Consider the following 15,291-nt stretch of genomic DNA (forward strand, 5'->3'; position numbering starts at 1 on the left):
GAGATAACATGGGACCATTGGCAGAGGAAGGCAAATAAATAGAGTTCTATAGACACTTCCAAAGAGCAATGGAATGTGTAATGCCCGGCATTTCAATGAGGGATAAAGTTCGAAATTAAGAGGTGAGGGAATTAAGGATTGAGGGATGTAATGGAGGAGATAGCCAGCCTCAAGTGGAGATGGGCAGGTCATCTAACCACACAGAGCCCAGAAAGGTGGACAGTGCGGACGCTACAATCGAGACCACGCGAAACAAAGAGAAACCGAGGTAGTCCACAAAGCAGATGGGTAGACGACATTAGGAAAATACTGGGTGGAAACTGGAAAGAACAAGCCAGGGACAGGTGAAGATGGAAGACTATGGAGAAAGCTTACATCCAGGAGTGGATGGTAGAGCTGAAGAAGAAGAAGAAGGGGCACCTCCAATTCTCATCCATCGAGCATGGGAGACTATGGTCTGGGGAACTTGCACCATCTTGTGCAGAAGCTTATGTTAAAATGTGCCCACACGTACAGACTGCAATTTTGTTTATGCCCAAGTCGACAGCATCTGGAAGCACGTGTAGGCGAAAGATGGTACCAAGTGCCAGTCGAAAAGCACAGCAGTGGGTGGTGCAAATTATACCATTTAATGTTTTGCTTTTCAACCACAAGTTGGTGAAGACCGTACGTGTGGCAGGTTCTGTGGTTCATACTGATCACCCATTCAATGGATCTCTTATAAATCATTCCAAATTTATGGTCTGGTGACCTTGAACATCTAACTCAGAAACCAATTGAAAGCTTCTCCTGGCATAACATCTGGGTAGCATCCAAACGAAGGCCGAACGCACTCGAACCCAATCAATCCTCTTATCTGAACCACGCGTTATGAGTAAAACACGAACATCACGCATGGTACTTCGACGGCAACAAAACAAACCACAATGATCGTCGTGTCGCTACTCACATGAAATCCTCGATATCGCCGAATTTAACGAACTGGCAGGTGTTGTAGCAGCCGTTCGCATAATAGCTGTAACACTGATCGTAATCCCAGTCTTGCTCCTTCTGACAGGGCGGGATCAGGTTGGCCAGAAGGCTGTTCGGATTGATACGGCCCGAGTACTGACCGGAGGAGGCGCTAGAACAAGAGTTCGAGTCCACGTCTGGTGGATCCAGCGCGAAGACGGACGTAAGGTTGGACATCTCGGCACACGAACGTTCAAGGATTATGCGAAGACATCGGCTGTCGATTGAGACGCAGGGCGTTCCTGGTGCCGGCCGTTAGCTACTGATTCATTGTAGACGTCTCGCAGGTAGCTGGATAATCTTATCTAATCTGGCCTGCTAAACTGTATTATTGAAATTCGGGCTCCAAAGTCGACAATTGAGGAAGAGACCATAGGCGTAACTTTGGAGAGCGAGGAGATAGTTTAAAACCTATGGTTTCTTGGTGTCTAACCAGGAAAAACTTGTCCCAATGTTTATACTCTTTTTAGCGAGTATCTATTGCAGCGAACACCTTGACATTTAACTCTCGTCGAAGGTTGGCTAGTTTAGTTTTAAATGGGGTTACAGTGCACTGAGACTTTGAGGTCTAGGCTGGAGGCTTGTTTAACCTGAAGCGCCTCAGAGCAAAAACAGAGTTTATCACATAACTTCAATATGCAGACGACTGCGAACTTATCGCTAGCAACCCAGAGGATCTGGGTTCTCCAGAGTCTACAGAAAACCTTCAAACAGATATCAGCCTGGAGATTGAAACTCTAGAACAGGTCGAGCAGTTCAAATACCTAGGAAGCTTCATAAATCTAGGGCTAACCTGGACACGGAAATACACAACCGTATCAATTCAGCATCACGGGCATTCTGGAAGCTAAGGGACAGAGTGTTTCATAATCACGTCCTCAATCTGAAGACCAAGACAGCTGTTTACAAAGCAGTGGTCCTCCCAATGCTTCTTTACGAAATCGAAAGCTGGATTCCCTACAGGCGAAACATTAAACAGCTTGAACAAACGCAACAACGTCATCTAAGACAAATAATGCACATCAGATGGTTTCACAAAGTTTCAAATGCAGAAGTCTTGCAGCGCACGTTGTATAACAATTGAGACTCAAGTAACGAGGGCCGACTCAGATGGAGCGGCCACTTTCTGAGGATACAAGACACAAGACTTCCCAAAATAGCTCTGTACAGCGAATTCACAAAGGGAGCTCGGAAACTGAGAGGCCAGTATGGGGGTTTGAGGATATACTGCATCAATCAATAAAATCAGTAAATGCCAATCATAACTGGGAACAATTAGCGTTAGACAGATCACAGTGGAGGTCATTGGTCCACAGCTTTAATGGAGACTCGAGAAGAATACAGCGGCGGCCAGATCTGGTTGGTGACTATCCATGCTCAGAGTGTGAAAGGATCTTTAGGTCACGGTTGGGTCTCTTCAGTCATAGGAGGGCACACAGTCGCAAATAGCCCTAAGAAATTATAAGTTTGATCGCACCGATAGTCTGTTTTTTGAGTCGTTTTGTAGATTTATTCTCGGTAACGAGATTCAGCAATGTATGAATGTATTGCCCTTCCCACTGCGTCATCTTCAGCTTGACCTCAACATCCAGAGTTCTGACGAACTGCAGTATCTAGAAGGGCTCAAAGGAGTCATTACTCCTACAATTTTCTCGTATGAGGCATTCTCTGCGTTGGATTGCAAGGGCAAGAGACTCTATAACCAGGTGAGCAGATTTTTCCTTTCATTTTCGTCAGATGCTTCCTGAGGCGACAATGTCCAGTAAGAAAGACAGCGGGGTGACGTTACTTGTTTTTACTGAGATCCGGAGTTCTTGACAGTGTCGTAGCTCTGTCATTTTCCTCATTTACCCCTTGTTTATGCTACGTCACTACTCATGAACCGAATTCCGTTAATTGATCTTGACCTTGCCACTTTTACGTCATCACCCTTCCAACTACCGTTGAACTGAATTGCGCCTCCTTTATGTATCTCATCTCTGGTCGTGAAGTTCCTTAATCATTTGCACGACATTTCAGACATAATTTACCATTACCCATATATCTACTTGGACCCCTAAAGGCAACGATGAGCTATTCTGTGAATTCTGGTGCATGCCTATCCCAGTATTTTTCTCGTATGCACCTATATTCAAACTGTAGATGTAGGAGATTTCGCACTTGCATAAACTGTTGAAATATTACTTTGACGCATTTCTCTGTCAGATAGAGGTCCCCTTTCATCCAAGTAAAGTTGCTTACAGAGTATATTATCACCACATGATTGACGCTACTGATGCTGCATTCTCGTCGCTATTCAACCGTCGTCATTCAGATAAATTATCGTCCAATTCGAATCAAATAATCTCGGCGAGATAATAATCGTCCCATGGAAAAATGAATGATACTATGTAGGTATATATTTACCTCTCACTGAATAGCGAAATAATGAACCTAATCGTGGCTTCCGAATGCAAACTTGATTGCTATCGAGAACAAAGCATAAACATCGTGACACATATATTCGTCCTTATTTTACATCAATTTAAATGCAATAATACGATTCCGAACGAACAAGGCACATAATTCGATGCTCGTTTTTAAAGTCTTTCCAGTGTGGAAACGGATAACTTCGTCATAAATCGCATAAAATATTAATTTATTCGCATATCTGTTTCGAAATGGTTCCAGCTCGATCAACATGGATCGTGAATTGGGAACAATACCAGCTTATAGTAATCTCATGGGAGTGGTTTTCAGAAATACATAGGGTGTATCAACAATAACGCCTCAATTTTTGTTGGATGAAGAATTGTTTTACCGAGTATTTTGTCTCTTCTAGTATGTTGATTTTAAATGCACACATTGTTTTATTGAATAGTACAAAATATATCGACCCTGGTCATTTCATTGACTAACTCGAGTTCGTAGATTACGAATATACAGTTAGATTTTTTGAAGGATCAGTATTTTAGGAAATAAATCACTTTTAAAGGAAAATTTCGAAAAAATTGGTCAACTTTGGGGAGGTTTAGTAGACGGAAAAAGAGAATTAGACATATGCCGATTTTTTTGATGATAGATGGCTCCTTTTCAAATAGAGAATAACAATTTTGATCCATCTATCACGAACAGTTCAGATTTTATGATTTTTTCCGCGAAGGTCCAAAATTTCCAATTTTTCATCAACTACAACTAAATAAATAAAAAAAATTTTAAATATCTGTTTGCATATTCGTTATCTACGCCCTCGAATCAGCCGACAGTATAAATTTGGTTTGGATCGGAGACCAAAAATATTTTTCAAAAAATCGCAATTTTTCCATAGAAAATTTGAAAAATTTTGGATCTTCCCAATTTCTACCAAAACTGAAGTATTTACTGAATCGAGGGCGTAGATCACGAATATTCAAACAGAATTTAAATGAAAGGATCAGTTTTCAAGTTATGGACGATGGAACATTCGAAATTTTGGGACCTTCGCAAGAAAAATCATAAAATCTAAACAGTTCGCGGTAGGTGAATGAAAGTTGGATTTTTTTATGCGCAAAGGATCAATCTATCTCAATAAAAACAGCATTGGTCCAGTGCCTCTTATATGGCTACTACAGCTCCTCAAATTTGACAAATCTTTAAGTGACCACATCTTTTTCGGAATTTTTCGAGGTTAACTTTGGACACGCGTATCTCCGAGAAAAATCATCGTGGTGCCTTGTGTGATACATAGTTTAAAAGAGCAAATCTTCGTAGCCTAAAAAAATAATAATATCATTCAACTGAGTTGGTGTCTTGTCATACAGGGCAGTATTGCCAAAACACCCGCTGAAGACGGTTGATCGCTCAACAGTGGACCAGCATTTTCTATCCCTCCTAGCAGATTGCAATGGATTATATATATAGAGTGATTATTTTATTCAAAAGAAACTTGTCGGACCTATTGATCATCTCATTATGTCGCCAACAACTTTCGATAAAACGAAAAGTCGTTAAATCCACACATGACGTAACAGTTTCGCAGAATCTTATGTAGATCGAAGCCGATTCTTTTCGGAGATTAGCAAGGGGGCATCGACTGGTTAAATTCGTCTTTTTATCATCGCAAATTTCTTCGGAATTGAAGGCTACGCATTTCGCGGCACGTAGACCACGAGATACACGCGTCTACAAGTTGAGTGACGGGCTGTAGCCTAATTACAATTTACAATATAGCCGAGGGGGATTCGCGGAATCCCTCGCGAATCTAGACATCCGCGAGATGCCAGTGTTACGACGGGATATCACGTGGGATGCTATTTCGTAATCGCAGCCGTCTAGTCGGCGAACCTGACTTGTGGACCCCAATGAGCAGTCGTAGCTCGGGTGACACTGTGTGGTCAAAAACATTATTCTATGTAAAACACCACGTTCTGTGATCGGTGCCATTTTTCTCTGATCATCGATCGTCACATAGATGACACTTGCGCTGAATCACACAGATGACACTTGTGGTTCGTCGCATAAATGACACTTGTGGTTCATCGCATAAGTGACACTTGTGAATTGAATGATGTTCGATGTTCCTTCGACACCTAATGGAAAAATTAAATCGAAAATTGTCAAAAATTCCACCTTTTTCTTACGCAATTTAAGGGTATTTGGGGGTCGTAAAAGTGGGCAAAGTTGAATTTTCTCGGAAATTATTCTAGGTTTCTCGGCAAAATTACGAAGATATAATTGTGGGAACCTGTCAGTAGCCAGATTGAACTTAGAAATGAGGTGACCCCTATTTCGTTATCGTGGTCACAAATCCTACCTTCTGAATGAAATATATGCAGGCGACAGTGCAAAAAAATTCTCGCATACATCGTCAATAACCTCGTGACATTACTTATCATCCAGGATTTCCAATAAATAATTTTTTCGGTTCGATAAAGACTGTAGATTTAAATTCGCCGCAATTGATTCGAGCAGATCTATTTCATTACATGATTCTTATCTTTTATTTTCTTTATTCAATTTTATCATCGACCTCTATCGGCGGCTATGTCAATTACTCGTTCCTTGGAAGAAGAGAAAGCTTCGATGATTTCGAATTTGCATGTGGCGTTTCTCTCCGGCTATAATTGTACAATGTCATTCGCTGATATGAGGAAATAGACTGTTAGCTTGAATTAGCGCTGTCTAAACTTTGTACTTGTCTGACGATCACAACAGGAGAAATTTGCAGATAACAATATTCAGACCGTTGCAAGGACTGCGAAAAAAATGAATAGACCAAGCAGTGAAAATGTTGATCAAACGCAGCAAACTTCGCATAGGTTTTTTAGTTATGATCTCTTTCCCTTAAACTTATCAATGCTATCTAACTGAAAAAAAGTTCAACCTTATCCATATGAGACCAATGCCTTACCTAATAGATTATTTGTTGGCTTCATGATAAGACAGTATTATCTATTCAAAACTGTATGGAAGATATATGCAGAATAAACTGTTGGTAAATAATTCAAATCGGAATTTTAATTTTCCAACAACAAAAACTTCGTCCCATTTTTTTAACGATGTACAGATTTTTTGAATATATTCGTGGACGTTGTTAAAAAGGTCGAAAAAGAAAAAAAACTTGTTGTTTTTGGGGAATAGGTTTATTACCATTTCGAAGGAAATAAATTACGCAACTCACAAAACTATTAAACTGAATATTTATGGGGTACTAAATGGAACTGACGTACCGCCTATCAATTTTCGAATGCTTTTCCGTTAGTTAGACTATAAAGCAGGTCAATGAATAGATAAAATCTATATGAATGTAGTAAAGATGAGACTTTGATGATTATATTATGAAAATAGAGAGGAGAGCTTTTGAATGTAACCTTAGAGCTGACCAAATGTAAAAAATGCTTCGATTTGATCAATCTGATTTTATTCCGAATCAAAAAAAAAGATAAAATTTCACTTACCATTGCACTGTATTCAACCTTGAAAAAATCTTTTTCAGATGGTAGAAGGGTGCATATTATAAATTTGAATCAAGACCAAACAAACAAAACGTTTGTTGAACGCACCAATGACAAAATGCTCCATTCATTGTTGCAGGAAAGTTCGTTAAAATTTATTGCCGCATTGAAATTTTAATCCTCCATTATTCCTTTCAAAATGAAAGTTTCGAATCTTAATGAGCCATAAATGGGCGATCCTGGAATCTGACCAAATTTCGCATATCAACCATTTGACAGTACAGGATTCTTCTAACGCTTTTATCTACCTCGCAGTATGATCATTTCGAAACAATCATTGCAGCTAAATGGAGAACCAGTGTTTCCTTATCAATCAATATCAAACGAGAATTACCTGATAAGATGATCAAGGTAGTAGTTTCGAAAATACATTTATTTTTGGGTTCCAGGAATCCAAAGTCCTCACAGGATATTAAAACCTAGTAGGCAACAAGATTATTAGGGTTTACACAAGGAGAACGATCGATTTTATCGATATTGACTTGCATCGCCTATTCGACTAGGTACAAGTTCAAGTTCAATAGGAAATACAAACGGGACAATATCTGAATATTCAATTCAGTTCGATTTGGATATTACAATGAACAAACAAGTGTATTAAGTTTACTTTTAATTGATCTATACACCATATGTTACGACTTTGTTCTCAATCAATGAATCAGATGAAAAACAATATTATGCAACGCGTTCGGAAGGACTCAGATAACCTTAAATAAGGATAATTTTGGAATATCAGCCAGTCTGCGCTCCCAAACAAATAATACTCCGTTCAGGCTCATTAAATTCACTTCTGAGCAAAATACATTATTTTGGTCCTTCGAGCCGGAACAGGCGAAATATGAATAATACACCTGGGATTATTCGAGACCGAAAAAACAATTCGGCAAGTGGCTAGTGTGACAAAATTAACACATCGAATTGTTATACCAATAACGCTGCATCGGCATCGGTGAAAGTATTATCTGAGGTTCAACAATCGATGTTTTTGTTTGGCGTATGACGTCAATGGGACGACGTTAAGATTCGCTGCGAGGAACGAAGAATGAATAATGGACAATGAGGATTGATTGCACGGTCGAGATTCGATTAAGTTAAAGTGGCACAATCGGCCAGCTTAATGGCAACGCGAAATATTCGCTGTGATCGTCGACCGAGTAGATCTAATCGGGATCATACCAAGCGACCCGGAATAACACATCGTTATTGCTTGTTCTTGATTGATTTCATAACAAATTTTCGTTTATGAGCTTTAAAACGATAGGGCAATGAGGACGGATCAATACCCACAGTCTGAATACTGAAGTCCGAGTCTCAATTGTTATACAACTTGCGCGCTGCAAGACTTCTGCATTTGAAACTTTGTGGAACCATCTGATGTGCATTATTTGTGTTAAATGACGTTGTTGCTTTTGTTCAAGCTGTTCAAGCTGTCATCTGTAGGGCGTTCAGCTTTCAACTTCCGTAAAGAAGCGTTGCTTTGTAAACAGCTGTCTTGGTCTTCAGATTGAGGTCGTGATTTTGAAATACTCTGTCCTTTAGCTTCCAGAATGCACGTGATGCCGAATTGATACGGTTGTGTATTTCCGTGTCCAGGTTAGCCTCAGTATTAATGAAGCTTCCCAAGTATTTGAACAGCTCGACCTGTTCCTACAGGCTGATATCTGTTTCAAGGCTTTCTGGCGAACTTACCAGGATTTTGGTTTTGTCAATATTGAGTATAAGGCCTAAAGCTTCGTATATATGTTTATAGGTGTCCAACATTATCTGTAGATCCTCTAAGCTGCTAGCGATAAGTGCGCAGTCGTCTGCATATTGAAGTTCCGTGATAAACTTTGTACGGGTTTTTGCTCTGACGCGCTTCAGGTTAAACAAATCTGAATCTTATTCAAACACCTCTTACAGGCATACTCATGTATGTATGAATAGTAAAGGCGCTAACACGCAGCCTTGTTTTATACCAGAGTGGGTCAAGAAATGGAATGGCCATTGCAGTGATACGAACGTCTTTGTTGTCGTCCAAACATTCTATACTTCTCTATCTAGCGCGACACTGAGGCAGTAGCGTTACATGGGTATAAATTCATATACTTCACCATCTTTTCGCATTGAAAATTGATGTGACAACAATGTCCGAATCAACTGTCTCAATTGACACTGGCGACACTCCAGTCTTTGAAAAACAACAAATGTTTATTTTCCATTCCATGTACAGTCCCTGGCCAGTTTATTAGACGCACTGAGAATTTTTTTTATATTTACTGGTATTGCCCGAGGAAAAAGCAGAATATTTGAATTTCATTTCCACAGAATGTCAGTTTTATTACGACTCTCATTAAATTGTTCTATTTGGCATTTATTTTTGATGTTGTAGTATTAATACTTAAGTATGAATCAGTACTATGTCTTCCAGTGGACGTCTTGCATTCTGCAGGTTCGGACGTTATTTCGATAATCCACATATGAAATCATTATCTTCGAATGCAGCAAACCGAACAATTCTGCTTTGATAGTATGAAGCTCTCATAGCTACACAGGGTGGCTCAGCAAAATATTAGAATTTCATGTTTAATCATTAATAAATCAATATTTTTTATCCAATATGATATATTATATGTGAAAACCATTTACAGATGAAGTATATGTAACATATACATTCAATTTAATAATTCAATATTGAGATTTTGCATCGAATCAATGCGTCTAATAATATGGCCAGGGACTGTATATATGTTCCAAGGTCCCCATATAGCTGAGCTCGAAGTCAAGACTCAAATTCTGAGATTATGTTATCGAAGTTAGGCAGAACTCTCTATACTACCTAGATCCTTTTCGCATGATGGCATGCTAGGGCCAAAGACGTGATCCTGAATTCGCATGTACACCATACAATTAAGGCAGAGAGGGGCTAGTGCCTTTGGAAGTTAGTTCATTCGAATGCACCAACCTCGAGTTCTCGAGTAGGTTTTCTGTCCGACAGACATTAAACAAGACAAACTGAAAGTTTGCGCAAACGGCTTGAGCGGTTTCTTGTTGCAACGATTAGGAAATCACCACACAAAAAGTATTGTACTACCCAAAATATACTCCTGCTAATTCTAGGCTTTTCGTTTCAACCCTGAAGTTGAGTACAGTCTTTTGATCTGATCTGATTGCTGGGTGTGTTGGATGGATAAATCAAAAACCTGCCACTGCGACCATGCAGTACCTATATTGTAGTACACAGGCAAGTTCGTAGAGCTAGATCTCTCCCTACTCAAAAAGGAGATGATGTCGGAGGGGGGGTGATTCTTGAGTTCCTCAAGGACCATCTTCAGAGAACCAAAGACTCCAAGTCTGACCTGTGTCTGACCCTGTGACTGCCCGGTGGTAGACAGGGGAAGTACTCAATCGTTTCGTCCTCCTCTAAGAAGAGTCTGCAGAGCGGGTCATTGACGATGCTGAGTTTTTTGAGATGGGCTCTGAGTCTACAATGTCATGTTCCATGATATATCTCAGATTGGTTCTAGAAAATCCTAGGCAACGACTGGTGTATGGGCTGGGAGGCACTGAGATGGCCCTGCGCGAGTGAAGCAGTCCAGGACGGTTGGGCCAGTAGTCCAGGATCGTTTGCCTTATCCACCTGTTGTTCCGTTCCCTGATTAAGGAATAGGGAATACTCCTCCTGAAGAAAATGATGTATTTTTGTGGAATATCTTTGAAACGTCACATTTTGAAATATCTATTTCAACCGTTTCCCAAAAAAAAATTATTTTAAGCACTTCTTCTTCTTCAGTCCTATTCCGAGGCCCTACTGGAGGTAAAAAAAAAAAATAGTAATGCTCACAGAACCGTCTGCGACGAACGAGGAAGGTCGTAAAATTTTATGGGATTTTTAAGGCCGGTTGCAGTTGAAGCTCGCCAGTAAGTAGGCGCCTGTAGATCAACAGCTGTTATTTTATAAACAAGCTGATCGGACCTTGTTTTTTTCATTGTCTTGTATGCGCTGTTGTCAAATCGTAAACTCCGCACAAAGCGATTTAAATTTTAAAACCCCATATTTGAAGGCTGATTTTGAATAGTTTCCGCGGTGAATTTGAAAAAATCATGAATGAGAGCATCCGATACTTCGTTGTCTCTGAAGCCAGAGTGTCCAGGTACCAATGAGAGTACAGTCTTGCAACATAGTTCCGAACCGCTTAACGAAATACCGAGTTCCGTTGCATGTTCGCACCCAGATTCATCATACATAAATTCAATAACTTTTATATTCGGATGAAGTGCCTGGCAAGAGTGGAATCGCCGATACCTGAACAGTCACCAGCCGTCGCACGGAATACCGATTAAGAACGTCAGATCAGATTGCGTTTTCACATCCGGCATAACAGCCGCACGGCATTTTGCGGTTTGCCGTCCAGCGCGCGTGCAGCCTACGGTCGCGGTCCGATTCGGTGGTATTCGCGTCATTGTCTTCTGTTCGCCTATCTCCATTTTCGATGGACCTTGAATCGGATATCGCCACGGTTGAATTACAATACAAGTGGACGGAAAACGAACACGTGAGAATTGTTTACGGTAGCCGAATGAGAACGGCGGCTTAATTATACGGATTGACGGCATATGTGGAGTAATTATATGGGATAGTGCGTAGGTACGTCTCAGTCGCTTCTGAGCATTTCTGAATATTCATAAATTTGAAAATTGGACCATCGAAATTCTTCAGAAAACCTGGACGTCCATAAATTTAAACGCAGGATTAATTAGCAATTCATTAAAAATATTGAATTGAAAATGAATTGGTATCTCAATGACTGCTCCACATCCTAACATATGGAAAACATAAAATCCCAATTTCAGTGAAAAATATCTGATATTTGTATGAAAAATTGCCCCGTCTGGCAACAGCGTCTGTTCCAGGGATGGAATAACGACTTTTCGTGACAAGAGTAAGTTGTAATCTATGACTGGATGCTGTGACGTAAACTATCAGGTGTCATCAATAATGTAACAGTGGATTCCAAATTCGGAAAAATTCTATTCATTTCTAGCGTCATTTCATACTTCATCACTTGGTCGACTAGAAAGTTTAATGAGTTGTGGCTTACACTAAAGGCGTAGCTAATAAATGTGGTCGATCCGCATTGAATCAGGAATAACAATAAGAATACCCAGAGTGAATCTTTAACTCATAAAAATAATTCAACAGTATATTCTTGAGGTCAAAAGGAACAATATTGTCCTTAATATTTTTTCCAAATCTGCTCGGTTTAAACGACATAGGCTGTTGAAAACCCATAAAAAATGTTATTTTTAGTTCTATCTCACAAAAGGTTTTATCGAATAAAAAGAATTTCGGAATATTTTTTTCATTTATTTGATGAATCTTTTTCGAACAGAAGATATCATGCACGTCTTTCAGTTTTCTCATTATGACTATTACGTACGATAAAAATACCAAAAATTCAAAGATCCCAAGTCTTGAAACTAAGTTGGACGCTATCTAAGGAATATTTGATAGTTTTGTGAAATTAAAGTATTCTTCATATTTTCTCGTATAATGCTCCGTTTTCGAGTTTGATGATAAAAAATATCGATGATATTTGACTGAATGCAACTCCGTTTAAAGGATCTACAGATGTGAAGTGTCACAGATTTAGCTAGTTATTCTGACGGTAATTTTGTTCTTCCATTGGTGGCCTAGCTCATTATGAAAACTCGAAATGGCTATATCTTTTTATCAGGGCCGAATCAGAGAGAATGGTATAAAAAAAAAGTGTTTCTTTTGACCTCAAGAATCAAAATATTTGTATGTATCAAAGACTCCCTTGTATAGCCAAGAAGTGCCTCAGGCAACTCGAGAAAGAAAAAGGACACAACAGACCTGCTATTTTAATCTTAATCGGAATGACTGTGGAGGCTAGGATACGATTAAAATTTTTAGTGCTCTTAGCGAGTATGGTGAAGAATTCATTACGGTCATAAATCTAGAATTACAGCTAGGTAGACAACACATTCGGATACTGTGGCAGACAGAAAATCATAAAATTTCAGGGAACTTAATCGGGTTGGTTATAGAAGGAAGTTGGGTTCAGTGATGAAGCGAAGAGATTCCAATTTCTCAATCCTGGTAAACGAAGCCAACTCACGTCCCAAGAAATGATAACAATCGTAACGTTGAACGAAAGGATAAATTCGACGAAATATTATCGCAGAATCGTCACAATATAAACATAATTTCACTTCAGCTTCAAGATAAAATACATGGAATGTATTATAAGAAAGGGAAAACAATAGATCAACTGTCGTACTCTGAGGAGCTTCTATAATGACGATATGGTCATAATATTGGGTATGTCAATACATCGGTTATTTTCCAAAGGACTTCATCGTGCTCTGTAACATGTAATTATCATTTCGATGACATAAGGATGAGAAAATGATGATCTATTAATTCTTACAGTGATTGGGAGTTGGATGATGGATTTCGCGATGCCTAACACTGTCATAGGTCTCTACATTGCCTGCCAATAAAGCAGCAAATTTTTCCAAATCAATTTGAAATATCTCCATTGCGCCATGTCATCTTTGTTTATATGTAGCCATGCCAGATTCTCTCGTAATTCTCGGGAAAATCCAAAAGAAATAACCGACCCTTCTCATCACTCATAGAAAGAGTGTACGTCCCAACAAACTATCCTTCTCATTGTTTTGACTGCATGGCGAAAAACAGAACGAAAATACCGCATTCATTTCGTAACTTATCCAGAGCTGAAATAATGTATACCACTTCGTATTCATCAAAGTCTATCCCGCTGTTCCAGATCAACATCTTACGTAACGACGTATTGTTTGGATTTCGACGGGACAGTTCCTACGTACGGGCTTTAATAATGTCCCGTTGAGATAGATAAATCACACGGGTGGGAAATGTGGAGGATTTTGATAGATGAAACCAATGAGTGCTATGAATCTATCTCACAGGAAATATACGAGGATGTATTGATATCTAGATAGCCTAGACCAGTTCCATGCATACAAAAAATACTGCGTTACCGTAGCAACGAACAATAACTGATTGGAAGTGTCAGTGTGAAGTTTGAGGTCAAAAAAGTAAACCAGAGTTACGCAATGAATTTAAAAAAGGGTTAAGAGGTAAGCAGATTTACGAAGATATGCTCAATACCCTTGGTGATCAATGTCCTTTGTATGCCACTGTGAAAAATTGGACTGCAAGCTTCAAAAGAAGTAAATTTTCCATTGAAGATGATGACCGATCGGTAAGGCCAGTTTCTGTGTCAGTCCCCGAAAATATCGTTGCAGTTCATGACATGATTTTATCAGACCGTCGAATTGGAATAAAACGGATTTCTGAAGCACTGAATATTTCATACGAACGAGTTCATCAAATAGTTCACGTCAATTTGGTCTTGAGAAAAATTGCTGCAAAATGGATTCCCAAATATTAGAATGTTGAGCAAAAGCGTGCAAGGGTAGAAGCATCGCGTTCGATCTGTGCTCGATTTGAAAAGGATGTAGACTTCTTAAACCGAATTGTTACTATAGATGAGACTTGGGTTCATTTGTACGATCCAGAAACAAAGCAACAATCGATGGAATGGCGACACTCTGGTTCTCCAAAGACCTAAGAAGTTTCGTGTCCAAAAATCTGCTGGAAAAGTTCTTGCTTCAGTTTTTTGGGATTGCCATGGAGTAATCATGATTAATTTTTTGGATAAGGGCAGAACAATAACCGGAGATTACTATTCAACATTACTGACCACTCTATGGGAAAGAATTGAAGAGAAAAGACGCGGAAAGCTATCCAAAGGTGTTTTGTTTTAGCAGGACAACGACCCTGCACACAAATCTCATGTTGCCATGCAAAAACTCCGTGATTTAGGGTTTGAATTACTAGAACACCCCCCTTATTCACCAGTTTTGACTCCATCCGACTATCATCTCTTTCCTCAAGTGAAAAAAAGTTTAAAAGGTCGTAAATTTTCTTCCAACGAGGAGGTTATAAAAGCTGTGAAGGTCCGGTTAGCAGAGAGAGAAGAAACTTTTTTTTAAAGGTCTAGAGACGTTGGAGGTTCGCTGTAATGAATGTATCCAATGGGGTATTTTCCTAAATTTCAAAATATATATCAACGAAATCCTCATATCTCAAATATATGGAAAAGTATTTTTTTTCTATTTTAACAGTTGTATTTTGCCTGTTTTTAATTACGGAAATTCACATCGCGGAGGCATTCTCCCAGAAACATTCTACGTCACTTTTACAATCCGGCATCGTTGGAACACTCATCAATGTTTCTCATCAAATTTTCTGATC

The 15,291-nt window shown here is 39.3% G+C and overlaps 1 protein-coding gene across 3 annotated transcripts in view; it reads right to left on the reverse strand.

Annotated features, from left to right (window-relative positions):
- Window positions 1-15,291, reverse strand: part of LOC123308307 (hypoxia-inducible factor 1-alpha) — a 79,995-nt gene that overhangs the window by 53,611 nt on the left and 11,093 nt on the right. For 2 of the 3 annotated variants that reach the window (XM_044890910.1, XM_044890909.1), the window contains exon 1: window positions 950-1,270. The exons of the other annotated variant lie outside the window; for it this stretch is intronic. In XM_044890910.1, coding sequence (XP_044746845.1) covers window positions 950-1,188 — 239 coding nt within the window. In that variant the 5' untranslated portion in view covers window positions 1,189-1,270. Of the gene's footprint in view, window positions 1-949; window positions 1,271-15,291 lie in introns of those variants that run through there. 3 annotated transcript variants of the gene reach the window in all.

This window comes from Coccinella septempunctata, chromosome 2, assembly GCF_907165205.1.
Source record: "Coccinella septempunctata chromosome 2, icCocSept1.1, whole genome shotgun sequence".
NCBI lineage: Eukaryota > Metazoa > Arthropoda > Insecta > Coleoptera > Coccinellidae > Coccinella > Coccinella septempunctata.